The 27477-nt window shown below is 48.8% G+C and overlaps 1 protein-coding gene across 13 annotated transcripts in view; it reads left to right on the top strand.

Moving 5' to 3' along the window:
- LOC105283503 (teneurin-m) overlaps window positions 1–27477 on the top strand; it is a 603501-nt gene that overhangs the window by 551587 nt on the left and 24437 nt on the right. For 11 of the 13 annotated variants that reach the window (XM_026972358.1, XM_026972360.1, XM_026972379.1 and 8 more), the window contains 3 exons: window positions 20040–20222; window positions 25276–25360; window positions 27187–27350. In XM_026972358.1, coding sequence (XP_026828159.1) covers window positions 20040–20222; window positions 25276–25360; window positions 27187–27350 — 432 coding nt within the window. Of the gene's footprint in view, window positions 1–329; window positions 2153–20039; window positions 20223–25275; window positions 25361–27186; window positions 27351–27477 lie in introns of those variants that run through there. The other 2 variants (XM_026972387.1, XM_026972375.1) reach the window with 1 other exon arrangement.

Raw genomic sequence — 27477 nt, 5'->3', positions numbered from 1 at the left:
GATTATTATTTTATTCCGCGGTGCTTCCTGAGAGGAGACCGAAAACTTGAGCCTCGTTAGTTTCCACATCCGCCCCTGGCCGGTGGAGATGGCAGGAAGAAGAGGTGTGAGAACCCGAGGAAGAGCCGACCCAGGCGATAGCAGGCGAGAAAGGGAACGGGTCTCTTCTTTCTCGACGAGATCCACTGCAGCATCAGTAGAGTAGTGGGTGCCGTGATCGTCGAAGACCGGCTGTTGTCCCCCCGACGAGTCCCCTCTCCATCCATCCCTCGCTCCCGTCGCCCCGCCGCCCCCGTGTCTACCGATTCTCACTCTCTCTCTTTCTCTCTCACCGCCACCCTAGCTCCAAAATGCCCCTTACACAAACCCTCTCCGCCGCCGAAGAATCTTCCAGCCCCACTCGCTTACGTTTTCCCCACTACTTCACGTCCACCGTCCTCCACACTGTCGGGAATCATCGGCTGCCTCTCTGTCCTCAGTCTGTCACGGACCGCGCAAGCGTGCGGTTCACCTTCGGCAGTGTGAACCACCAGGAAACGTCTCGTTGACGATCAGCCGGGATACGTCGCGTGACTTTGCCGCAGGTCAGTGCCGATTGTCGTCCGATCCTTGTGATCGAGTGCGAGTGACTGCGAGTAGTGATTGCAAATGTACCGAGGGTGTCCAATCGCTTGGATCTGTCGATACCCGGGGTATTGCGGCACATCCAGGAAATCGTCGGGCATCGCGTGAACCGGTCGCGTGTATCAACCGGCGCGATCGCTTTAGAATTTTCCCGGAATACATTTTCGTATCCGCGTTTCTTTTCGCCGACCGCCGGCGTCGGTCGCACGACAGGACGTCGATCGACCGAATCGTCTCTTTCTCTTTCTCCCCGTCGCGCGCGCTCTCTCCGCTTCGGCGAAGTGACGTGACCGAAGGAACTTCCGGTTGGTTGCAAGAGCTAGCTCTCCCGACGTTGCTGGACATCGTCGGCGACGGAGAGGATCCTACGGTGGCCTGCTATCGATCGATCGAGTACTCCTGCGGCGAGACGGATCGCCGAACCCTCATCAGCGTGGAAGGTCCCTGCTCCGAAATTTTCGGAGCACCCCGAGCAATCCCACGCTGTGCTCCGCTTTCAATTGGTCACGGACGGTCCCGCGCAAGTCACGGGACTGAGAGGATTATTATTAATCTCCGTCGTGATATGCCGCTCGGCTAGTTACTCCGGCAGGCTGCTCGACGTAACGAAGTGATGAACGTGAGTGCTCGTTGGAGTATCGGATCTGCGATTCCGACGAGATACATCCTGATCTCTCGTGCGGGTGCACGTTGACTCTTCACGGTACGCGCACGTGAATCGATCAACGAGCAAACTCAACGAGAGCCTCCACTGGGGAAATTAATTAATTAAAGGTGCAAAGGGTGTCTGTGAAATTCCGTGCGTCGCAAAGTGCAGTGAACGAGCAAGGGGTGCGAGTGCGGATAGAAACGGCGGGGCTGCGCGCAAAGGGAGGAACGCCGACGAGGTTTCCTCGATGATGATGTTTCGCGTTGTCCGCGATGGATGACGGTACTCATCTCGCGTGACTTCAAGAAGAACAAACGCATTTTTCCCCGTCGTGTCACGTCGTCGCGGAGCTTAACGCGGGGACAGGTGCCGACGTTTCCCGTCGCGATACTTTTCTTCGCGTCGTCGTGTTTCAGCACGGCGAGGTTCAATTTGGGATAACGTGGGCTTTCGCGCGCGCTGTGTCGTACGGCGGGCGTGCGCACCATCCATCGACGTCGTCAGGGTTCATCCTTTGAAGTTCAAACCGGAAGGATCGTTTATACGAAGGCGAGTATGCATCCGTGGGCTCGCTCGTCGTCGTCCTCGTCGTCGTTGGTGTCCGCTTCTCATCTTGAGTGACTCGAGACGAGACGAGACGACTGTGTGTGATCGCGCTGTGGCAGTCTCCCTTGTGCGCCCTTTGCGCAACCCAGATCAAGGCGGAATCCAAATCGAGGTGTCCCACGTCCGTTTTTCGCGTCGATGAGAAAGCAAAGTGAACGTTCATCTCGATGTGCGACCCTACCGCATTGCTGGATCTAGTGCCGGGCGAGGGATTACTCAAGAGGCCGTCCATGGATTATAACGAGTACACGTACTGCTACGGTGGTGGTCGAGGTGGGTGGCATTTCTTTACCCGGTGTTCCCTCCGCGATGCCGACCACCGGGAACCAGTTCGCGCCCGCCGCGGAACGAACGGGATTTTCTATCGCTCGGGACTCGATTGTGCGGTCCGGTGCATTCTTTGAACGGTCCACGAACTGGCTCGCGGACCTCGAATATCGTAATTCTGAGGTAAACTCTTGCGTGTGCAGTCTAGATAATAAAAACGAGACGAGAATAAGGAATTCGTCGAAATGAAAATTATGGCGAATGTTACTCTGTGTGGTAACCTAAATAATTAAAGTAGATCATTAAAATTAAAATTATAATTATAATTCCGTGTGCTGTATAGATGGAAAGTACCGATATCGGAACACGTAGTGAAGTTGGTGTACACATTTTCGTGATTTAATCTCTCGCTGGACTTTGCATAATCGCGGATGATCCCGATGCGTGTAACGACGATATTGCTCTTGCTCTACGCGGGATTTAAAAATGAAAGACACCTCTTCCATGAATACAGGAGAGAATATAGCCAATCAATCAAAGGGAACCGGAGTGTAGTTAAATATTTAACAATGCGAAATTGAGTGGCGTTGATAGAGTGGCGTTCCCCCGATAACTCGACTTCTCCGCTGGGAAACACAGTGACTAATATTTTTATTAAAATCGACGTTTATTCATTTTTATTCGCGTGCCACGCTCTCGGCGCTATTGCAAATTATCGGACTCTGATTCGTTTAATGCTCATGATAATGATAATAGAGGACACGGAATTACGTAAAAGTGTCCGTAGAGATAAGTAATATTCGAGAATTCCCACAAAATTGTTACTCTCGGCGATTTTTCGCAACAACGCCAAGTTAAATCATGTTGTAAAGCCAAATAATCCCCCTCACTCTCTCTCTCTCTCTCCCAGTGTTCTCCCGGCAAATGATAATTAAGAATCCTCGAGCCACGCGATCCAGCTACTCTTGCCCGCTGTCGTGATAAAGCTTCTATTTTCGGCGCGAATCGATTGTCCCGAGGCAACGCTTCCCGCGGCGATGAAAAAAAGCAGCAAGACGAAAACATCCCCGTGGGGCGGAGGGTGTCACGCGACTGCATTATCACGCGGGCCCTATTTGTCAAGTCGACGTCGTATCCAAGGCGTGACTCGGAGAAATTTTTTCGCATGTAAAACTACTCGATGGCGTATGTAAATGAAATTTTCTATTATGCGCCTCTTAACTATTCGCAACGATGCAAGTTGAGCGTTTTCAATGGGAAAAAAAGAAAACGCAGGCACCTTACATCGTATCGTTAGTCGCCATCGGATCGCTTGTCATTGCCGTCATGTATCTCCCGCGCGACGCAAAAATAAATCGATCGACGAATCACGGTCGCGCTGATAACAACACGTGATTTTCATTCACATTTCCGAGTATTAACGCTATGAGACAGCAATTGCAAATCTTTCAGAAATTACACAATTGCATATTTCCACCTAATTTTCGCTAATTTCCGCTAATTTTCGCTGGTACGCGAAACCAAGCGAATATTTTTTCGCATCTGTCCCTTTTCTGACATAATGTCACAGGGCGTTACGCCTCACAACTGTCGAACCGTTGTAGATACCATCCGTCCACGAAAATAAGAACTTGTTTCATTTGTGCTCGCGCGCGACACAGTCGCCGAGCGAAATTCTGTTTTAAACTCTATTACGCAAGCACGACATTTCCATTAAGATTTTCCGGCGGAGCGAACGGAAAAACGGGCATAATTATCGTTGCTGAAAAACGGGGCGTTGCAGCGCGACGTTGCTTCTTGCTGCCGTCCCGTCACTCGATATTGCATTCGATACTTCGGATTTCTCCGCGTACAGAATAACCTTCCCTCGAGACTCTCGAGTCAGAACCCGGCCAAAGTGACAGATGATACGTTCCCACGGCCACGCTTGACACCGATAATAATAGATGTGTGTGCGATAAGAAATTACGATTTATTTGTCTTGTAAGTGCCGTGACGTGTAATTATCGTGCAATTACGTCAATTCATTACGCGCGTCAATGTCATTTCCGCTGTATAGTCTTTAATAAAATCAAAGTCCTCCGGAAATAATGACATCTCGAAGTGTAAACTGTTATACTTTGCAACATATGATTTAAGAAAACTGGCGTCTCTCTTGGAGCACTTGCCCGCAGCTGCTCGAAACTTTAAGTTTCGTTAATTTCTGTGAAGATCTCCGCGCAATCAAGAGTCTGACACAGATTGACTGAAAACGGCGGATTGACTAGACTGTGACTTAGAGTCTCTATTTCTCACGATGGGAAACCGCCGTCCCGTGAGGATCCGCCATAGACTCGTTCCGACTTCGCGATAACGCTTCAAGTCGCGATAAAGCCTCCATCCCCAGCGCGAATCGATCGCCCGCGGGCGCAACACTTTCACCGGGTGAGCAGAGGGTGAAGGGAAGAAGGGAGCTCAGGGAAAAGCTGCGGAAGAACGACAACGTGCGAGAGACACGCGGCAAAGGGGAAGGGTTGCCGTAGGGGGAGAGGGTGCGGTTGCATTACCACCACACGGAAACCGTATTTATCACTCTGACATTTCCAAATGTCGCGCGGTTTATCAGGTGTTCCCCAGTGGAAACCTTAAGGTACCTTCGCACGAACGCACGCCCAGTGACGCGTCCGCGGAAAAAGGAAAGAAAGAGAAGGGGCAAGAATAGAGTCAGAGGGGAGGAGTACGAACGCGAATGCATTGCGTCTCTCGGCGGCGTCATTAAATTTACATAATAAGATGTCGCACGGTGGTCGAACCATGTGTGTCGCTAGTCGTGGTCGTCGTAGTTGTTATTGCCATCGTCATCGTCGTCGTAGTCGTCGTCCTTGTTGTCGGAGCTTCTAGTAGGACTCGCGCAGCTGCCGCGCGATCGACGATAATTGAATGGAACGGGTTTAGTTAGCGCCTTAGTGAGGGTCGAGATGGAACCGGACGATGATGATAAAAATGTCGAACGTTCCTGGTTCTGCTCCGCGCTTCGCCGGCGATCTTCGAGGCTGATCGCTGCGCGCCAGGTGCAAACGGTCGATGTCGAAATGCAAGATTGTAGAATGCTGTCTCGAGATTTTTTTCGGAGTGAAGAATGTAACGATGTCACGAGAGAAGATAGAATTAAATTGACCTCAGACGATTGCGCCACGCGATTAAATTGACCTCCATCCGATGCGTTCGTGGGGGTTGCTGTCCGCCATCGTTGCGCCCCTGCGAACGTGACCAATTCGCCCTCAGCGCTCCCCTGCGCCTTCAAGTTATTCACTTCAACTATTTTCAAGTTTTGAGGCGAGACACCTCCGCCCGCTGGGTGTACCAGTCCGCGCTGCGTTCCTGAATGTAACGTAACGATTCCTCGGAACGGCAGCCTGGGGCGCCCATCCCCGCGTCCGCGCTGCTTCCGGTTTCCGGTACATCGCACGGATTTTCGCGGTGCGCTGCACCGTCTTCGGCGAACTTTCGTAACACGCCGGCGGAAATAAAACAGGCCTGAGCTCGCGATCGCTCGGGGGTGGAACGGGGATGACTTTGCGCGCGCATGATCCGTGTCGGCAATCGCGAAAGGATTTCAAATGAAGGAGTGCAACGCGCGACGCGATTACTGGTAGATGCAAAATCCAAATTTCCACATTATTTTTCATTTTTAATATACAATAATATTATAATGCAACGCTGCACTTCGATATTATTATATTTCATACAATTATGTCAAAAATAATCTTAATTTGATATGAAATTAACTTGGATTAGATTTATCTTGAATGATGGAGACCAACATCAGACGATTATAGTCAATTTTAGCTCTTCTTGGCCATCGTACATATCTCCTTTTAGTCTTGCGACTTGTCAGATTAATTTCAAAAGACCCTCACCTTCTTGATGTCATCAGCGTTTGTACAGACTGGATCCGGATTTAGAGAGATCCCGTGCGATCGCACGGATTCGCCTCAGAATCACGCGGGAAACGTCAGTTAGTTTAAAGACACGTGCTTTAAATTCAAATTGAACATCATCTTCCCCCGATGCGCGCTGATAGACCATGCAAAGAAATAAATTAGCTCGCACATGCGTCTCGTGTTTTGCGTGCGTTCAATAAACCGCCCCTTAATGGCGAAACTCTCGACGCGTCTAAAATAATGTTGCATTATAATTGCGCTGATCTTTCGGTGTCTATTAAGCCGCTGAACACGGTGTCCAGAATCACCGACGCATGAGAGCAAGATGGAAGAAGAAGAAGGAGAGAAAGAGCACCAGAATGAGTGGAGAGGGAGCCTTTGTAATAACCTTCCTGGAGCAAGCGCGCGCCTATTACCGCCTCGAGCGCTAAAATACCTATATGACGGGGCCGGCCTTCTTGAATTACGCGGCAGGCTGCTCCGTCGAGATTAACGTCTCGTAATAACAAGCGCGCGCAGGCACGATGGTGATGGCGTAAGGTGGTGCACGCGGGACTCCCTCGTCGAGGTGGAGGCGAAGGGAAGAAACGATTCCAGGCGGAGACGCCAGCTCTCTCTCTCTCTCTCTCTCTCTCTCTCTCTCTTTCTCTCTGTACGCCAACGACACGGCACAGCGGTTTCGATTCCTCGTTAGAGGCACGTGCGTGGTTATCGGTTGCTCGTCTACCACGTCGCTCCGGAGACGTCCGGTTCGCTGGTACACGCAGGGGTCTAATTGCTGCCAAAGTTCACGCAGGATAAAGGAACGCCGTCGCTCCCTCCATGCGTAAGATCCAAGGAACCCGAAGCGGAGGAGAGATACAGGACGAAGGGCACGCCGCGCGCGCGGCCAGGAAGCAATTACCGTCTTCGGATCGATAGGGTCGATCCGCCGCCGGTGTCATTATCGTCAGGTGGACGAAGAAGAGTCGGTCTCCCTCTCTCTGTCTATCTATCTCTACCTCTCGCTCTCTGTCTCCCTCTTCTTCGGTCCTTTATCGAGTAAGACGACCGCAAACTTTGATGCAACCCCGCTGCGGATGTGAAATTGAGTAATCTCGCGGCTTCGTCCCATCGCGATGCGCGAACTTGAACTTTCCGGCATGATCGAGGATGAGGTCGTTTACTAGATTTCTCAGGATCAGACGTGTTCGAGCGACGATGCTCTTCACGGATCGGCGGTGTCACCTTCTATTTTTGCGTCCGCTGGCTGATTATCGAGTAAGAACGGTTCAGGTAACATCGGCCGTGTTTACTGAGGCTTGATTAATGATTCATGTTACTCTACTACTGGTATTTTACATAATAAATATCCTTGCTAATATGACAATAATGGAATTATTGTAAAAAGTTTCATTAATCATGTACTATTAGCAAAAATTAACTTGTTCCATTTCGCGCTTAGAAATGTGCCGCGAACCACGGGAAAATCCCGATTTATGAAAATGGAAAACTTTATGGAATTTATACGAGCCGGGCTGATACCCATTTCCTCAATTTATGAAAATGAAAAACTTTGTGGAATTCATATACCAGCCATCCTATCTATTACGAAAAAAAAATTTAGCATTCCACTCGAGCAGGTCATTCGTTATTTTACAAAGTATACGTACATCGATAGTAGATGGCAATATTTTCAAGATTAAAAATTCGTGCTGCCTATGATATATGTATAAGGATCGCATCGTATACATAATATGTTATATTCATACAATAATGTAAAACGTATTTTTTACACATATATATCTTTCTTAACGCACCTACTGAATTTGTTTGTTTACCTCGCATCTTGTTTTACGGGATCGACGTGGCTGCCATTTTCCTCGAGTAATCGAGGAAGTCATCTCATCTCGACCGAACCGTAAAACGCATCGTACCGTGCCCGGCCAAACTTTAATACATACGCCTCGGCGGATGCCGCACTCGAAATTGAGCAATCTTGCACCCCATGAAGCTATCCTGCATCGCAAACTTGCAACTTTGGTATTCCTAGAGTGCCTCGACCACTGGGCAACTAATTTAGTGGTTTCCTTGCTACGAGACGAACTCGACACTTTTGGTCGTGAAATTGGTATCCCGTTGGCCCACGGACGCCATCACCATTCCTCGCGATCGAATCTTGTCCAGAATCTTATTAAAAGTCTCCCTTTCTTATCACGTTTATTTCATTTATTTCGATACAAGTACCATCAACATTTATACTTGATATTACAGAAGAATGAAGTATTCAGTACTTATTAAGATCCTGCAATTATTATTTTTATGTTAATTCTGCTTCCCAAATGTATTCAATTGCAGACTAAACCAGAAACGAAATTATAAAGGAAAAGGGAGACGAATTATTAAACTTCAATGCAGGATGTATCATGAAATCAATCAATCGAGAGACTAAGGATCATATTTGCCTGACGAAGCATGCTAAAGCTTCTATCGAAAGGTTTTACGGGGATTCCGCGTTACGCAGACGAATGTTCCTGCCGATTTCACAAAATCCCGATTCTCATTAATGGCGCTCGGCTATCGCGCCGGTATCGGTTATCCGTTCGTCCGCGTTCGAGCTGATTCGGAAAACGCGATTGTTCCAGCAAAAGTTGGAGAGTACCAGAATCTCGGCAAAGTAAAGACGACTGGTCCCGGGGACGAACGACCCCTTCTTCCCCCTTCCCCCGCCCAGGATCGTCTTCCGCGACCTCCTCTCGTCGCCGGGCCTCCTTCCAATATCCACGAACTGCCAAACGCAGGCAACCCCCCTTGCGCCCACATCGTCCCACCACCCCCGCAACCGGGTCTCCTACCTACCCTCTCGTTTCGCTCCTCACTCCCCGTGCGCTTCCTTCCTTCGTCCCTCTGGCCCTCCGCCTCTTCCTCCGACGCAAGCTACCTCTCGTCGCTCTATCCTCGCCGAACGGCCGCGCGCGGCATCGATTTTAACCCCGACTTTGCGGATTTATTTCGGCCCCGTGCCTTAACCGACACGAGAGAAAGAAAGAGAAAGAGAAAACTGTGTGCCGGCGTATTTCTCGAAGGAAATCATTTCCTTTCGCGCGATTACGGCGAAGGGATGGTGATGTAGAATCGGGAAAATCATGAGAGGGTAGCGCGGAATGTCGCGCGTACGGCGGTGATAAATTTCCCGCGGCCGCACGATGCACACACGGTTATCGCGCCCCCCATCTCGAAGGCTACTCTCGACTTCCTCCCTTACATGAAGGAAACCCCAGTATAGAAACCGATAAACATTTTACAATTTTCCACACATCCCCATATGCACGAAATAGAGGATCTTCTTCGAGGATGTCACAAAAATTCGCGTAACGGAAAGTTAATAAAAAATCAGACTCACCACTTGAATTGTACATTTAAATAAAACTTAATAGCGATCAAGAACTAGAAATTATATTTGAATCCTCATTTTTGCGTCTGTATCTTGCTGCTTTTTTTACATGTCTGGGAAGACGGAATATTTCAACGCAACGTGCAGGGGCGAAAGAAAGCCTCGCCAAATTGGCGTTAGAGAACCTTATAAATCCCGTCGCGTCGCGGACGCGTAGCGGATATCATTGCGGAGATCGTTGGCAGACATCCCAGAGGTTGTGCGCCGGGGGAAGCGAAAATCTATTGACCTATCGGCACCCCCCCCCCCCGCGCTTAGGAGCGGTCCTATTCATTAGGTACCTACGTGCGCGGGCTCAACTCGGACTCGAAAGTTTCCAGTGGGGTGGGTGGAATCGGAAGGCAGGAGGAATCGGCCGCGCGCGTCCTAAATCACTCCTTTTCTTTTACGTAGGTGTACTAACGACCTCGCCTCCTCCGCGGTCTGTAATTAATAGTCGGACCGCGTACTATACGGATCTTATATCACCGCGGTGAGAGCGGGCTCGAAGAAGGAGGAAGAGGAAAGGAGGGGTTCTCGCGGGCGATATAACCGGCGATCGTACAGGCTCGTAGATCGTAGGTGCCGATAGAGCGAGATACCGGGCGAGAGAGCCGATCGAACGAGAACGATCGTCGGCGATTTCTATCGGCTGTTAATTGCGCCTATTAACGGGGATGCCTGCCTACGTTCCATCGATGTCGGAAGAGCCACCGGTGGTGGAGAGGAGTGAAGAGGAGCGGCCAGAAGGGAAGAGAGGGAGAGCGTCTGGCGATCGGCGGTTCGGCGATCGATTTAGCGCCCGTACGCATCCGTTCGTTACTAATTAATTCCAAGCTCCCTCTCACCTCCCCCCGGTCCTCCCTCTCGATCCTCCCGTCGCACAGGTAAGACCTGCTAACCCGTGTACAGATCGTAGATTTCCAATCGGCCGTGTCGCCCGGTCGTAAAGAGGCCGGGAACGTAACGCGGCCGGAGTAATGCTCGTCGATCTGCGCGAGATACATGGGTAATCGTTAGCGACGCTTTTACGGCCGGCGCTATTACGATAAACGTAAAACTTTATATAGCGGAGCTCTATTAAATGGTCGGTTAATAAATAGCTGCGTAGTGGCCGCGCGAGCGAGCGAGCGAACGACTTCCCTCGCAGAGCTGGTCTGTGTGTTGCTTGATTATGCAAAACTTGGTGCAACTATTAAGAGTCGTGCTTACCATTCAACCTGCAGATTAAACGATAGCACGGCGAATGCCTGGAGGTGTTGTCGAGATACGTTTACACCCGCGGTTGTTCATACTAATTAATTTCGCGAAGCTTGTCTGCTCGCACGTTAAATCGGTTAACCGACATCCGATATTATCGCAAAATCACGCAACAAACGCGCCGCAGGAACGTTCCGTCCCCTGCGAGGAGTCCTCGGAAAATTCGGAAATCGGAAAGTCGAAATCGAAAATCCTCTTACGTTATCTTTCATCGAGCGTGCAATCCACCTTAGCTTTATTTATTGTAATCTACTTGTTCTCGTTGCGCGCCGCGCACGCAATAAATCCGCAGATAAAGGCGAACTAGAAAGAGAGAGTCTCGGATCAACGTAAGCCCGTAATATAGTCCTCGCATTATTGTGTGAGCGGCTCTGATGTGGCGATTCCCGTGAGATGGGAATCGATACCGGTATCGGTGATACTTAGCCATCGTTCCCCCTTGCCGGACCACTCACTTCGTGAAACAATAATGCGACCAGGGCGAGGACGAAGGGTACCGATCGCTCGACCGTTGCGGGCCCTCAACCACCCACGCATTCCAGATCAGTGAGACCCTTTCGGGCCCAAGCGAGCGATTTATCCGCGGCGTGTTGTTTGTGTAATGCGTATACGTGCGCGTGTGCTCGCATAAACGCGCGTAAAAGCGAGATCGAGGCCTAGCTATCGGATCGACGCGGCAATTCGCACGACGAGACCAGCGCGGATATTATGACGTCTGCGCTCGTGAGAATCGCCCACGAGAGATCGTCGGTGCGCGATCATCGATCGATGATAATGCCCGGACACGTGGGCGAATGCTACATGCTCGCCGACTCACGAGCGCAAAAGTTTGCCGATAGCGACTTACGGCGATGTGGAATTTGCGTTGTCTCGATGCAATGCGTTTCCTTGGTACAAAATCGTGGCAATTCTGCGAGCGACTCTGCCTCGCTACGTGACATTCTCAGCTTCGAGATTGCGGATTATTGTACTCGGCCAACAGTATTTGTTAATGTCAAGGATTGATGGAAAAACGTTACGAAAGTGCAAAGAAATCGAATTGCTCTAGATAGTCGCAGCAGCGATTAATTTTTGGCTGAAACTAGAATGTTGCTGAAGATCTGTGCATCTTGCGTACAAACGCTAGCTTTAGCGGGAAGTACATTGGACCGACGGGAAACAGGTATTCGAAAAATTCAAAGTCCAGCTCACGTGTGTCTCCTTAATTGGCGTGAGGGGACGCGAAACCGGTCGCGCGATATACAACTCGCTCAGCGATTGCTCGTGCGAACAAGTACAGCGTTTTCCTCATGTTTCGGCTCGTCAATGCAGACCGTCCAAAAACAAGGTACCAATTATATCGACCCCAGTTCCTGACATCCTGTTGCCTGCTGGCCAACACTGGCGATCGATGTTCGCGATCGACATAAGGCCAAATTTTTGCATGAATGGAAGCAACGGATGATCGGAAGCGAGCTATTATCGTCAAAGCTAAGAGTCCACGTAATTATTAGTTACGTGTTTACATCGATATGAATATAAATATAATAATATGATGCTGTCAAATTTAACGCAACAAAAATTTAATAGAGTTCGCAAAAGTTACATTTGCACGCTAATTTGTTATTTATCATGCAAGTCAAACAAAGGTACATTTATTGAGTGTTATCTAACTCGACTTAAAGAAAACGGATAAAAGCAGCCTTCGTCCTGTTTGATTAATGATAATTTTTACGCAGTATGTCAAGAATACCCCGCGGGCTTTCACGTGAAAGCGGAAGGCAGGGAGTCGAGGGTCGAATTCGCTTGAATACACACGATCCGACGCTTTGACTGGACCTCCCAGTTTCCCGCCTGGAAGAAACCTCCCGCTCTCTCCACACGGTTCAGTCCTTCTTCCTATCGGGAAAAGAGAACCGCCGAGGGTGTCGTATCGAGGCGTGCTTCGTGGAGGTCCACTCGAACATACTAGACACTAGCTCTTACGACTCCGGTCGTAAAGAAGGCAAGAGGAAGAGAAAAGGGAAGAGAGAGAGAAAGAGAGAGCGACTCGCACGGCGGCTTTTCCGGCGGCGCGTGCACGGCACATAAATTCTAATGGGAAACGAATTAAGCCGCCCCGTTTTCTCGCCCCGAGGCCCTTATTTTCGCCGAACGTGAAAAGTTTTCAGCTCAGTACTCTCTTCGCACCGGCGAGAAGATCCTTCCGGATATATCGCGCTTAACCGCAACCACCCTCTCTCAGGCGCGTTCTGCGCTCCTGCGATGGTTTTCTCGGCGGCGCTGGGAAATTTCCCCGAGCATGTATCATTCACGAGGCATTCAGCCTAAATACGGTAGCGTATTTAGAACGAATTATTCATCTGCCAGAATTCGACGTACGATGTCGACACAGTTATTACGAGGTCCGACGACGAAAACGTACGAACACTTTGAATACACGCGAAATTAAAATGGACGCTACTCTATTGGAGCGCGCGGTTTCGCCGGCCAGCAACGAGCGCTCGCCTAATTTCGGTTTTCCTTTATGTGGAGCGGCAAATACGCGACGCGAGTGCGGAAACGTTGTCGGGCAGCGACAACTCTGCTCTTTTCAGAGCCCGACGAGCTCGTTTGTAGGCATTTTCACCACTAATTTCTTCGGGACGCGATCGCGGAATTTTTAAAGAACGAAAGTGCGGACAAGCGCCGTGCACGCGCGTGTTCTCTTTCTCTCTCTCTTTCTCTCTCTTTATCAACTACCATTTATTTCGGCTTCCGTTCCTGTTAACTCCCGCGGACCTGGCCGCCGTGGAAAAGCTAATTTCGATTTTCCAGGACACCGGCGTGCCGTGAAAAATCCAATGGACGAACTCTGGGCGGCGGGAAAGCGTTCCACGAATTCCCGTTGCTCTCCGACTTCGCTCGGGCTCTATCTCGCTCCCTTTATTTTCGAGCCACGTAAATTCTAATGGGAAACGTATTAAGTCTTTTTTTTCCCCCACTCTCCCTTCTTTGCTCCTCTTTTCGGCGTGCCGTTCCTCCTCGTGGAGTTTCCACTTTGTCTGTAGGAAAAACGAGCGCCGCCACCGCCACGCCATTCCGCGCGGTTTAGGGCCACCGAGAGATGCTACGCTCGACTTCGTGGTACAGATGTTGGTGCATTCGAACTCACACGTGCAAGCTCGCTCGAACGCAGGGATCGTTAAAGAGATGATGCCGAGCTACCGTCGGAATCCGTGGAAAATAAAACTCGGAAATTTTTCTATTTTATACGATCTACATTGAGTAAAAAAGAATAATATCGTATCAGATATCATATCAGATTAATTAAAGAGTGATAGTAATGTAAAACGGACGTTGCGAACGTGCAGCGCGAAATATATACACACAAGATATAACGCATATTGGAAAAAAACATCGATATCCGTTTTTATTATATTTACTCGTGTTAATTGTAACATTACAGTCCGATTGGAGGGCGGTTTAAAGAAACGTATGTAGCCGAGTTCAGGTTCCGTGAACTCTCGAGTCGGCCCTGCCCGGATGTGCATGTATGTACATACGCGCGAAAATGTATGTAATGCAAGGGTAAGGGACGGGAGCAGCTCACATAGGGCGTAGAACGAGCGCATGAGGGTAAAGAACCGCCGCTATCGGCCCTCCATCCATCCCCTTTCGTTCTTCGTCCTCATCGTTCCCCTGGCTCACCCCGCGTCGCGCGCGCGTCTCCTCCTCCTCCTCCTCCTCCTTCCAATTAAAACTGTTTCGCCCTACCCGTGCTTTCTCTCCTTCTTTCCCGCGGCGGCCCCGGTCCGCCCCTTCATTTTTCAAGATTTTCCTCTGATGCTAGAAGGAAGCGAGAAAGAGGGTCTCGAGAGGGCTTTTCCTTCGCTCTCGGGTCACTCGACGACGAAAATCTCCTAACGAGACGTAATGCGACGACGACGTCGTCGTACGCGCGCTGGCTCTCGCAAAACGGAGGGATCGGGCTCGATTCGCTCTCGAGGAACGAAAACGCGAGGATTAATAATGATTATTGGCAGACTGTCAGAGAAGCCAGTCGCAACGACTGAAATAATGAAAGTACACGTATCTCGTGTGATTGGAACATAGATTCGCAGGGGGATACGTTCTATTCTGAAATGTTATCGAAATCTGCTGCAGCTATTCGTTACGGAAATAGTGGACAAGCGAGGATAAAGGATATGGATCGCAAGATCAAATCAATTAACGCGAGAGCGATGGGATGGAAGCTCGGCAGTGGATCGCGAATCTCGAGCGGCCGCGATGGATCCAAGGAAAGATCTACGTGGTAACAGGACGCCTCATTTTGCGCAGCGTCCTTAATGAGACTAATCGCGCGCATAGTTAAGCGTTTTATCGTAATTAAATTACGGTAAATTAATACGGGTTCGCGCGGACGCGGGAGGGATGATGTGCAACGCACGCCGGGAAATTTCCGCGGAAACTTCCGGATATCGCGATAAATTGCGAACGCTACCCGATACTGCAGCGACGTAGTGATTCCCGGGGTAAAGTGGTTGTTCCACAAATTCTGGCATGGCTTCCATAAGTTCCGTGATAGTCCCGTGCGGGGCGGCGGAGGAGGAGGAGGAAGAGGAGAAGGAAGAGATGGCAGCCGTGGCGGGAAGGGTGTACGTACGTAAACTCAAGATAGCTCAACCGCTTTAGGATTCGCCGGGAACCGAGAAGCCTGGAGGATCTCCCGGTATATCCGACGTAGTGTGTGATGCGGCTGATGGAAGAACCAAAATAGCGTATATCCGTTCGATAATATTTTTATAAGGTTCTCCTGTTCTCCCTCTCTCTCCCGACCCGCTCTCGTTCATGCCGCGCGCGGCTTCGGATCGTCCGATATAACTCAAGCGATCCGTCAGAAACCCCTCAATTCGGGAGTGACTACGAAGAATCCAGCCGATTATTTTTAACTGCCCGTAAAGTTCCAGTTGCTCCCGATAAATTTAAACAATCTGCTCTCTTCCTTTCCCTTTCTCTCTTGGCATTTTATTCGTCAAATTCATGATAAGGATAGTAATTCACATTGACGTATATTTTGAGAACAGTTTGTCAGATTTGCCGATATTTGCGCTGAGAAATATTTTGGTCTTTAAATTATACCATTTTATTACATATATTTCTGCGAAAAAAGCGTTAAAACTGTACAAGCTATAGTGCAATCAAAATATAACGATATCTTTTTTATAAATATTTCATTCCGAAATAATTTGACACTTCCTATCCTTATAAAAGCTACAAATTGTTTTCGCGATAATCAATTATATGCATTCTACATGACTATAAAAAATTCCTCGCTATACAGAAACCACAGATGGATCATAGATGAGAAAGATTCTTTAGATATTTTTTTGTTCGTTGTAGCGAATTTATAAAAGTACCACTACACGGAGCACGAGCTCGGCTCTCACAGGATCGCCGCTGGCACGTGGAAATATGCGCGGCTTTATCCGACGCGCGATATAGTATTAATTCGTTCCGCTCCGAAAGCTAATCCAGATACGAGACTAACCCTTGTTCATTTTCTTCGCCTAGCACCCCAAAATTCGTCCACTCTGCTCTTTGATACGTGACCAGGCTCCCGAATCGTTTGCCCGCCTCTCTCGCCCCTTCTAAATCTCTGTGGATATTGCTACGATGTTGCTTTATACGGCATTTTATCCCAGAACGGTTTCACACGAGTCTCACATACTCGCGCTCTTTCAGCGAAAAATATCTCGTGGCCACGATCTATCTTTTATCGGAAACAGATATTTCAAATGTAAATAAAAATCCGCCGTACACCGCGAGTCGCCTAATTTAATATCACGCTGGAAAAACGAGTTATCAATCTTTCCTATTTCGCGTTTACGTTCCGCATAGTCGTCATCAGTTTTCTGCAATATATTCAACTATTCCCGATTAAAACTACGAAGAGAATTCCGAGGGGATCGGATTACGTGACAACGTGGCTGCGAGAATCGGCCAATTGCTGTCAAGAACCAACTTTCTTTCCTCATACGGTCGTCCCCGTTAACCTTTCCACGCCGAGGGAACAGATCTCCAATGATCCGAGGACGATCCGACGATCTGGAGAGCCTCTTGATTCCACGGCGAACGCACGGGCGAGCGAACCGATCCGTTCGGGTTTTCGTACCTGGAGAATCCCGAAAAAAGGGAAGTACCTTCTCTAATAAATTCCATTAGGCATGGGCTCTTGCACGCGAGGGCCCCGATATTATGTTACGCGTTTTGACGTGCTCTTTGAATGGGCGCGCATCCATTACGTAGCCGGGTGTGTGCGACAACGGTCTTCGAGGTCAGGGACTCATTCAGCCGGCGACGTGCTCCTGCGACGGTGATGTTCCTTTCTCGAGGGCCCCGCCATCCCTGGGTCCCTTCCCTTGAGAGGACCCAGTCCGCGCAAACCAGGCGAGCATAATTCGATTCACGGATGCCTCGCTTCCTCCTTTACCCGCGTGCGCGTCCTTTGTCGCGCGATGCTCATCCTGGATACCGGATAGCTAGCGGCACGCACAGGACCGGTCCTGTCTTTTGTCGAAACTCTCTTTCTCGTCAGTCCTCGGTCTGTTTTTATTTATCCTCCTCGAGCGACGACAACCACGACGACGAGGAAGGCGACGAGGAGGACGATGAGGTCCTCCTCGCGCTCCTTGTGTCGTTCGTTCGCGCGCAAGCTGTTAAACGAAATGCTGAGAAAAGGAGCGACGACACGCCGGGGTGAGATCCTTCAAGTAACTACCAGGACAATACCTACTCCCGCCGATCTATTAGCAAGAATAACGACGTGCCACAGACTCTTCCACCTCGATGGTTCTGCAAAGATGAATAGACGGTGCGGCTCCTGCTGCCTGAACGCTCGAGTGCTCGAGCCGCGCTTGCGATCCGCTCCGCGCGTAACGAGGAATCTGGGGTTAACAAGTTTCAGTCTTTTGGTAAGAATGATCAACAAGACGCTCCGTCGATTCCGTCGATTGAGGAGTTTTCCTCAATGAAATTTCTATCAGAACAGATATTATCGCAGCTGCTAAACGCTTCATGTTTCGTAACGAGTTCGAGAAAGCGCCGCGCAAATTTAACGCGGCAAGCGTCGTCGACGAAAACCATATATTTAATCATATCACGTCGTTATAATTTGTTGCTTTCGAAGCACGGGAAGCGCGGTTGCGCTGTTAATTAAAATTTAATAATAATCCCCGTTGCAAAATGTAAACGTAAGGTTTCACGCATTTGATCGACCGAGCATTACATGGCGGGCGCGGTTAAAAGTATCTCGCATGCGAGATTGCACGGATATAATTAATGCCAATTACATGTAATGACGTATCAATTTGTCCGTGAATTAGGCGACACGATAATTACTTAGGCTTAACGCTCACGTCGTGCTGCTTAGGAATTTAGTAGTAGACCTGTCCGCTTCGCCTTCCGCACGAGTGCAATAAAAGGGTGCCTGCCTCCTCGAAGTATCCCTTGACTTTCACAAAAGAGATACTCGTGTCCGTTACCTTGAGGCGTTATGCCGGTTTACGCGTCCTCCACCTTTGTCGATGGACCAACGCGCGCACATCGGCAGTAATGCCAAATGATGCTTTTCTAGAAAGGGGAAGTTAGGCGGAGGATGCGAGAGCGAAATGTTGAAACTGGGAAAGTTCGGTCGTAAAAGGGTCGAGTGTTCTTGGTTGAACCTAGTCGAAGGACGGAAGGGAGGGAAGGTCGCATAAGCGAGGCACGGAATCGAAGTTGGTAGCTACAGCGAACGAGTGGAAGGAAGGAAGGACGACGAGGGGAGACGAGCAGGCGATTAGACGAGATTGAGAAAGTCCTTTGTCGTCGCACGGGATAAAACTTTTTTTCTTCCTTTCTATCTCTTTCTATCTCTTTCTCTCTCTCTCTCTCTCACACACACACACATACACTCTCTCTTTTGCTCTCCCTTTCTTTCCTCGCTCTCCGTTCGCTCTCTTTTTTCATCTTCTATTCGTTTTGACGCTCTACCATCCCGTCTTCTTCCGCTCACGCCGCCTCCTGTTGCACCCTTTTTAGGTCCAATAGGATATCAGACGTTCGTTACGATCGTCAGAAAAAAGCTAGGAACGCGAGTCCGCCTCATTGGCTGGTACTCGATGCAGAAGAGAAGCGACTCGAATTTCTTGCCGAAGAATCTCCTTTCCGAATTCTCGAATTTGTCGATACAATGTCCGAAACCGGGTGCTCGAATGGCGCCAACGACCGACCGATATAATCAACTATTAAATACTATTCGTATAAATAAATGAGAAGTTGAGAAATTTAAACGGTTCTTAATATGTATTAATAGAAAAATGTGAGCTGTGTCGTTAATGTTTCAGTAGCATCGAAGATGTGTCGAAAACGAAAATTTATTCCGTGATGAGAGTAGACATAAATGCGTTTCACAGTTCTATTTTCCCTTAACCAAATTTAACTTCACAACCATTCGCATTTACCTCGGCGTGCACGAAGCTCACTGAACGTTGCAATTCGCGTCTAACGATAATCTGTTAATCTGCTATCTGTTTTCGCGGGAACTGCACCGCAAAAACCAAAAAAATAAAAAACCAAACAAAAATGATGCCACAGCCTTTCGCGTCGCGGACCTTTGAATCGCATCGAGCGGCTTTCCATATTTAATATCTCGCGACGATCTTTCCAATCCGCGACACCGGCGACAAATCCGCGCCATTGCCTCCGCATCGGTTTGCCTCACCGCTCAAAAGCGAACTTGGCCGGCTTTGGCTTGGAAAAAAATCCCAGATCACTCGCGGATAGGGTTGCGCGTGTAGTTGATGCTTCCATCCAGCGACTATCCACCCCCGACAGCCGCGGGATGATGGCCGCCGCGTGTGAACCGTGCCTAATCGTGAGATCGGCTCAACCCTTCGCCAGATGAAAACCTCGGGTCGAGACCACCTGCCCTGGATTACTTGGTGCGAGCGTTATAAGCTCGGAACCAGCCGCCCTAGATCTGGCCGAATCCTCATGACGACGTGTCGATCTGACGCTCTTCTCGCCAACGATTCCGATTCAACCCTGTGCCGTGATCCATTTAAATGGATCTCGTACTTGCAATAGCTTGAACTTTTAATTTCCATTTTTATTACTCACCGTTATACATCTCATGACAAACTACAATCGTGAGATATATTTTTTGAAGAGATTGCTTTTTCTCGTACTTAAAATTCTTGAAGATTTCTATTTAATTTCTTTGTTAACTTTCTTGCGGAAAGATGTGCTCAACTCTTGGCATTTTTAAATTGAATGTGCTTCTCTGTTATTGTTGCAGGGTGTTTGTTGGACAGTTCGGCACCGCGGGGCCCGCCTGATGTGCCACCCCGTAACCCCGCAATGAGCCGGCTCAACGGAAGACTGCCAGGAAGTCACGCAGCGAGCGATCACGAACGCGATCCCGATCTCGAGCCATCCTGTCTCGTACGCACCCCATCCGGTAACTTCTACAATATACCAAGTAAGTCCATGAGCGGGGATCGTTAAGTCTGATTTAGTAGAGAGGCGGAGTGAGGAGCCGCGAATACGTGGGAAACGGTTGCCTCCCTTTCATCCGTCTCCGTCTACTTTGGCCAATCCGAAATCGATTCGTCTTTCACGAGACGGAAATTTAAGTAACCATGTCTCCTCTTCACAGTTCTGCGAAAAATCTCAAGTATATATAAAAGTGAGTCTGTGTCATTTATCGAAACTCGTAAAGCTGCATTGAAAGTTCTCTTTTCATCTACTTTTCATCATTCGCGCGACTTTCGGCTGATTACTAACCGAGATCTCTCTAGCATTATTAAGAAACTTATCAATTGCAGATCGGTAGAAAAATCAGCGTAAACGATAACTCTGGTGCCACCCAGTACATCTCTCCTTTCACATCTCTGTCACAAACTCCGTACGCCATTACCTTAATTAAGTAGACGGTATACGAATACAGACACGGAAAAACCGCCTTTTTTCTGTCTTATCTAGTCACGTACTTGCGTCACGAAATGAAAGAGACTATTTCTCGCAGCCATTCACGTTCTCCCTCGTATCTCAAAGAAGCATCGATTCGTTATCTCCGCGCGGACGCAAACGCGAGGCTCTCCAACACTTTAATAATGTCGGACGATCGCCAAACCCAGCTGAAATATTAACGTAAACGGCCATAAATATTCCTCTATCGTCAATTGGATAAAGGAGTGGAAAGAGGGAGAGGAAAGACACGTCTTCACGAGCGTCAGCTGAGGGTATCCAAGAGGGGTGTCCTGGCGGGGTGTGTCCTCCGATAATGTCGGCGATATTTGCGCCGGCTCGTCGAAAGAAGGCTTAGTGAGGGGTCGACGGCGGGTGACATCTTTGACGAGGGTATACGTCGTAATCAGCGGTAACCAATGAGGGGAGGAGGGGTCAGCCAACAGACATCGATAATTTCCAGGGCCTTCGCGAACCTCTCGGCAGTATCTTATCGTTTCGGACTCTTCGAAGGTCCTTCAGAAGCCACGCTTCTGCGGTCCTGAAGTTTCTTCCTTTCTTTTTTCTCGTCTTTTTTTACGAACTTTTCGTGCGCCCCGTGTTTGCCGAAAGATCCCTGGTATCCTTTCGCTTTATCTTGGGAAAGCGAAGCACGTGATGCAGCGCCGACGATGCTCGCATGTTTCGCGTGAGAAAACGCGGCGTCCCGTAAAACGAAAGTTGAAAATAAAAATCCGCACGTTGTCGGAGTAGCTAGCTTGCGGGACTAACTTGACTCTAACAAGCTGAACGATTCTCAAAATTTAGTCGCCGGATCGTGTCGGAGAATGAATCGGTCTGGCTCGGCTCTGCCAACTTGGCCCTCAGCGAGTTCTTCAAACTCTTACCCCACCAACGTAGCATAGCGAATTGATTGCAAATTTAATTTAAAGTATCGTAACGCGAGATAACAGCACCGATGAAAGCAACTTTTCAACGAGGTAAAAAAAACTGTTAGAACTATTTAAGTTCAGAGAAAATAATGAAGAAAGCAGCGGGAGTTACGGATGCTGGAACTGCAGCATAGCTGGTTGTCATTGTCCAGTTTTTTCACAATTTTTCATCTTTTCTGACTAAACCTCCGAGAGAGTTTCGTAGTCATGTGGAACTAATGCGAGGTGCACGAAGATAAATGAGCGATTTCCATATTAAAGCCAACCTTCGGTTGTCTTCTACGTCGAGACGAGGGATGGCATCCCTCGACGCGCTTGTCCTTCGTCATACCGTCGAGCGTACTCGTGGAAAGAAAAGGCGTCTTGCGGCGACATTTTCCGGCAGCACTGCGCTATGGATGGTATCGGCTATAGGCGGAAAACAACAGGGTGAAACCCAAGCTTTTCCACGTACAAAGTGTCCTCCGATCCACTCGGCAACTCGGGAAGTGTCCAGTATAGTAAGTACTCGGACGCCCGATGACAAACTCTTTTCTCTTGTCTGACTTGTCGTAAAGATTTTTCAAATTCTACGGTCAGAAGCCGAGGGTTGAATTGACCGGTCGATGTATGCGTTTCGCGTCTTTCCAAAGGAAATGGTGAATCGCCATGAAAACGCCCGTCAAGGACCGTGGGATGGCTTGGAAGACTATTTACGATCCTCCGACTTATTGACTGACCGGTTATGACACTGCCTAACACTCATACCGCCTGCATATCGTTTAACTACGACTACCTACGGTCGAAATCCCTTTCCTCAAGACACTTTCGAGTCATCTTACTTGTCTAGTCATTTTTTTCAACGAGACCAAAATCGTTTATACTTAGTGTTGTTTTGACTTGTATGATTGATGTCTATGTAGGTTTGTTATGGTTGTCAGTTTTTTTAACGCTTTTATGGTTTGCAACTAATAGATTTCCAAATATTATCGTTTAAAATTACTTCGTTACGCTTACAATAGCTTTAATAAAACAGCAGAGCAAGTTATAAGTTGGTAGATAATTAATTATAAAGGTTCACCAAAAATTATTTTCCACGTAGAGAAAGTTTTTTGATATTTTATTGTTTTCGAATTTCGAGAATAACAACGTCAAAGAATACAAGCGTTTTAATTCTACCATATCCCCTGTCTTATTAAAACTCGCATGAAATATTCATATTTATTTTCTTGAAACACTGAATCTCTCGCATACACTTGACGTAACACGCGCGCACACGCACGTTGGAAAAGCTATTTTGCAGTCCTCGACGGAGGTATTCGGTTGAACATCATCGCGCTACCGGAATTCCAGTCACTCGAGTGATCGGCGGGGTTCCAATTCGATGCGCACTCACGTTCAACCCTTTGCGGAGCCGTCCTTCGCGTGAGGACGCTTCTCGCGAGCGCATCATCGACGGTAAATCACCTGGCGGATCGCCAATTAGAACGAATCCTCGACGGCGAGCCGCCGATTAGCGGATATCCCTCTCTAATTCGATCTCGGGCGCAACGGGGGTCGTCGTCTCGTGCGCTTAAGCGCCCGGTAGAAAAATAAAGGCGCGCGGCACCCTCCGGGGCATACCTTCGAAATCACCGTAATCACGGATATCTGCCTAAATGGCATAATCACCGGATTTCGAGGCCGGCGTGGCAACACCTGCAATTAGCGACCGTGGGGTCAGCAGCTTCGGCCGAGCCGGGCCCTTCGTCTTCCCACGCCCGCGTTTTACCCCCGCACTCACGCCCGGGGTATGTGTGAAGGCGCGGAATGAGCCCGGACGAGTTCCCCCGAGCGAGTGAGGTAAGACAAAGGGCGAACGGAGTAACGAGCACTGCCTGCCTGGTGCTCTTCTGTATCGAGCGCCCCGAAAAAGGGTTCCGTGAGGCGCGAGATGCTCGAAAGGGGCTAAGTGTCAAGAACAACAAGAGAGCCCGTACCCGAATGCCGCTCGCGCGCGTAAACGTGTAAAGTGGCTCATTAATATTCAAAACGCTGAAGCGCACCGCGTTTCAAATGCGCGTCGTGTGCCAGCATGTACATACATCGCCGCGCAAGTGTGTACGTGCGTAGATGCGCGAGTTAAACTTTTAAAATTAATTCGGTGATTGTGTGTGCGTGTATGTGTGCGCGTGTTTCAAATATAAATACGTTTCGGAGCATGCTGGTTCCTATTTTATCAATCATTGTATCCGGAATTGAATATTCAATTTCGCGATTCTTTTCCCGCAATATTTCACGCTGATCATGAATGTTGCACGCCTCGGCAATTTTTGCGGCCGGAGATAAATTTAGAAAAAGCGCGCTCTGCACGCTCGCGTGTACTGTTTCACCGAAACTAACGCCCGCCCGAATGTTTCACCGCGATATCACGGCAGACGTAATAGAATTCGCGCGATCCCGTCATTCCGCATCCGAAACTTGTACCAACCCTCGGTGGAGGATTAATTAACGCGTTGATGCCACTCGAAGCGCATTGTTGCGACTGCGACTTCCCTCGAATTGCCACCAACCATCCATCGCCACAATCGTCAGTATCGTCATCAGCCAAATACGCAGACTGTGCCTGTGATTCTTGAGCCCTGAATCATGTAAATGCCGTGTCTTCAGAGAAGAAAGAGATCCGACAAAAGGGACGGAACTTTTGCTTCACATACGATGAAATTACCTTCGTTTTGGGATGAAAGTTTCTCCTCTCCTGCGGTACTTGTGAAGAGTACGCCGTGTGTTTCGTAGTTTTCCAAGACCCAGGAACGCGCGTGTTCACCCTCCGCGCGTAGTCCCGCAGTCCCGTTTGAAATTCAAGCCGAAACCGCGATGAATCATATACTTATCGATTCAACAGGAGCCCCCGTCTCGCCTCTTCCTTCTGCAGGAACCCGAATGGTAAGAACGTTCGCGTCTGGCATCGTAAAGAACGTCTGGTCGTTCGCACCGAGGAAAAGCCTCGCGCTGAAAATGAAGAATCGACACTGTCGTAATTTATTTAACGGTCGGCCACGCCTCGCGCTCTTTGCCTTCATCTTCGCTCGAGCCTCGCTCGAGCTTCATAATTACACGTTCCACGTAATCGGAAATACTGCGTGAGGATAAATGCAGGGGAGGGGTGTCATTATCCCATCGGGCCGGCGGCGGACATTTTTAGGCCCGTCAGCCTGATAGAGATCCCACGTCAAGGCCGCGTAGTACGTGCTGCCTATTAGAAACTCTAACGATATCATTTGCCGCGGTAAATCAGTTAGCCCGATGCAGCGTGCCGATCTCAATCAGAGCGTGAAACTTTAAAAATTACGGAGCAATCATACTCCTGCGGGAGGCATGGAAAGGGAGGCAAAGAGAGGGGCGAAGAGACTAGGGGGCGAGTTGGAGTTGGCCAAGAAAACTGGCCATCTTAGCGGCAAATTTCGGCGCATTACGATGCATCCCGCATTATGCGGTTTCGTATGCATTACGCAAAATGTAAACTGCACCGCGCGTTGGATCGCATTTACATTTTGGCGCTGGCGGTGGCGAAAAAACCTGACACTCCACGTTTCCCATGAGAAATTTCGCCGATCTGTCAGCCGTGAACAAATAACGGGACCATCTTCATCGTGGCGTTTTCTTCTGTTACAGAGATACCGAAGAATGAATACAACAACAAGAATCAGTCCACGGGGAACAGCCCAATAAAGGTGGAACTGCAGAACAACATGGACAGGTAAGAGAGCGGCGCCGTGAGAGAAACGTGCGCGCATGTTACATCTTTTCCGGTTTTCTGTCGTGCGACAACGAGAACGCGCTACGACGTGTCGCCCATCTGAATGAGTGAACGAAAGAACCGCAGGAACTCGTGTCGGGCAAACCGACGAATGATCGGGAGCGAAACCGTGGCCGACTTCTGTTCCTCGGCTTCTTTCTTCTCGGCGTGGCACTCGAGAGATCCTCATGAATCATCCATTCAGTCGACTCCGTACAATGAGCCAATGTTTGAGCGCGGATTGTCATCCCTCAAGAAAGCGTCCTCCTCGCCTGCACGTGACGCTCGCCGTAGAGAATCGCCGGTCCTTCGGGTCCTCGTGGACTATTCGCCACAGGCCCTCGAGGAGAACGCGCTGTTGAAACTTGCAAAACGCGAACGGTTCGCTACGAGACGGGTATATTTACCGGCTCTGGTAAACGAATTTCTCTCTCTCTCTCTCTTGCAAGCACAACAGAAATTTGATAACGCGCTATCTCGGGAGCGAATCGCGGATTCAAGTTTCTCTGAACTTTCACACCATTAAAGATTTATTATAAGTGACGTTAGATACTGACGTCATCACGCCCGAATGCCAGACGAATTATTTCGAGAAGATGTATAAAACGATATGGTGAAGTAATAATAGGAAATCTGATTTGATAGTGATTAATAGCAAATTATTAATCTCTAGCCGCTATTTCAGAACGCGAAACTCTTTTCATTTTAGTTGTAATTGAGTTACAGTCGATTTCAGAAGATTAACCAGAATTTAGATTAGTTAGAATTTCCGAGGATTAGCAAGAACGTGACGTGTGCGCGATTCCATATTTCTTGTTTCAATTTCGACAAAACTGATAATATAATGAATATTTTACTCATCTGCAGTAAAAATGTTTAAAATATATACATATATTATAAAGATATCAGTGTAGAAGAAGTAGAGAGCTATCGCATAATGTAGAATTTTTCATCGGAAGTTTTGCGATAAATAAATTAAGCGTTCAGTTAGAAATTTCGACATCGGACGGTAAAATAGAAAATCTCGAGACCGAAAGTTTCACCTCGAAGGACTCCGAAACTCGTCCATCCATTCTATTTGGTTTGCGCGATAGAAAAAGAATCCGCGTCCAATCCGCGCGCGTAGAATCAACAGCGCGAGAGAGGATGCGCCTGGTAGACGCCGTCTGGTTCTCGTTTTTTTCATTATCACGCGGTACAACGAAAGCAAACGCGCTTTTCCGCTTCAGAATCCGACGGTTGCGTTTAAATATTTTGGTTAGACATTTGTGAGTTACTTGGTAGCGGCACGGCAGCGTCGGCGGCAGTGGTGGCGGCAACGTTCAGTACAAACACACTCGAGGGCTGCTGCTTTTCCACGGGGGTATGTAACGAGCGGGAATACATTACGAGTTTCTCGAACGCCACCAGAGAGTAGGAGAGAAAGAGAGAGAGAGGGAGCGAGAGAGACGACTGAAACTCCATACTGTACAGAAACTCCATGAGTTCGACCGTGCTTGAAAATTGTACCGAGGTGCCGAATTCCACGACGGTGTTTCTCTAATTACAACGGCGGTGCATCGAGAAATTATGTAACGTCGCGTAACGGGGAATACGGGCGCGCGCGATTCGCGGACACAGCCGTCTCCAACTTTTCGCATAAAACGGGACGGAATAAGGATTAATCTTCCGTCGTCGACGAGCGGACCGATAATCGTTAATGTCCTACAAATCCGCCGCGTGTTGGTCGACCGCTAAAACCGGGATTTAAATGCAGCCGCAACAAATCGACCTTCATCGATTTTCAGAGTACCTCTACCTTACGGGCACGCCCCGTCGATGATCCCGATGAGGAGACAAAGCATCCGCTGTCATTTCCGCAAGGGAATGGATTGGTGCAGCTGGAAAATAAGTGCCATAATACTCATCGCGATCTTGGTCTGCTTGATGACTGCAGTAATTTTCATGGCAGGTAATTATTCGCCTATTGCGTCTGGAATGATTGCATTTTTCTTTTCACTCTAGTAAGCGCCTGTTCTTTACGTCGCACGTATCAAATATAATTTTAAATTTAGACAAGACTACAATATAAATTTAAC

This window comes from Ooceraea biroi, chromosome 1 (assembly GCF_003672135.1).
Source record: "Ooceraea biroi isolate clonal line C1 chromosome 1, Obir_v5.4, whole genome shotgun sequence".
Classification (NCBI taxonomy): domain Eukaryota; kingdom Metazoa; phylum Arthropoda; class Insecta; order Hymenoptera; family Formicidae; genus Ooceraea; species Ooceraea biroi.
This window is presented reverse-complemented; position numbering and strand designations above follow the sequence as displayed.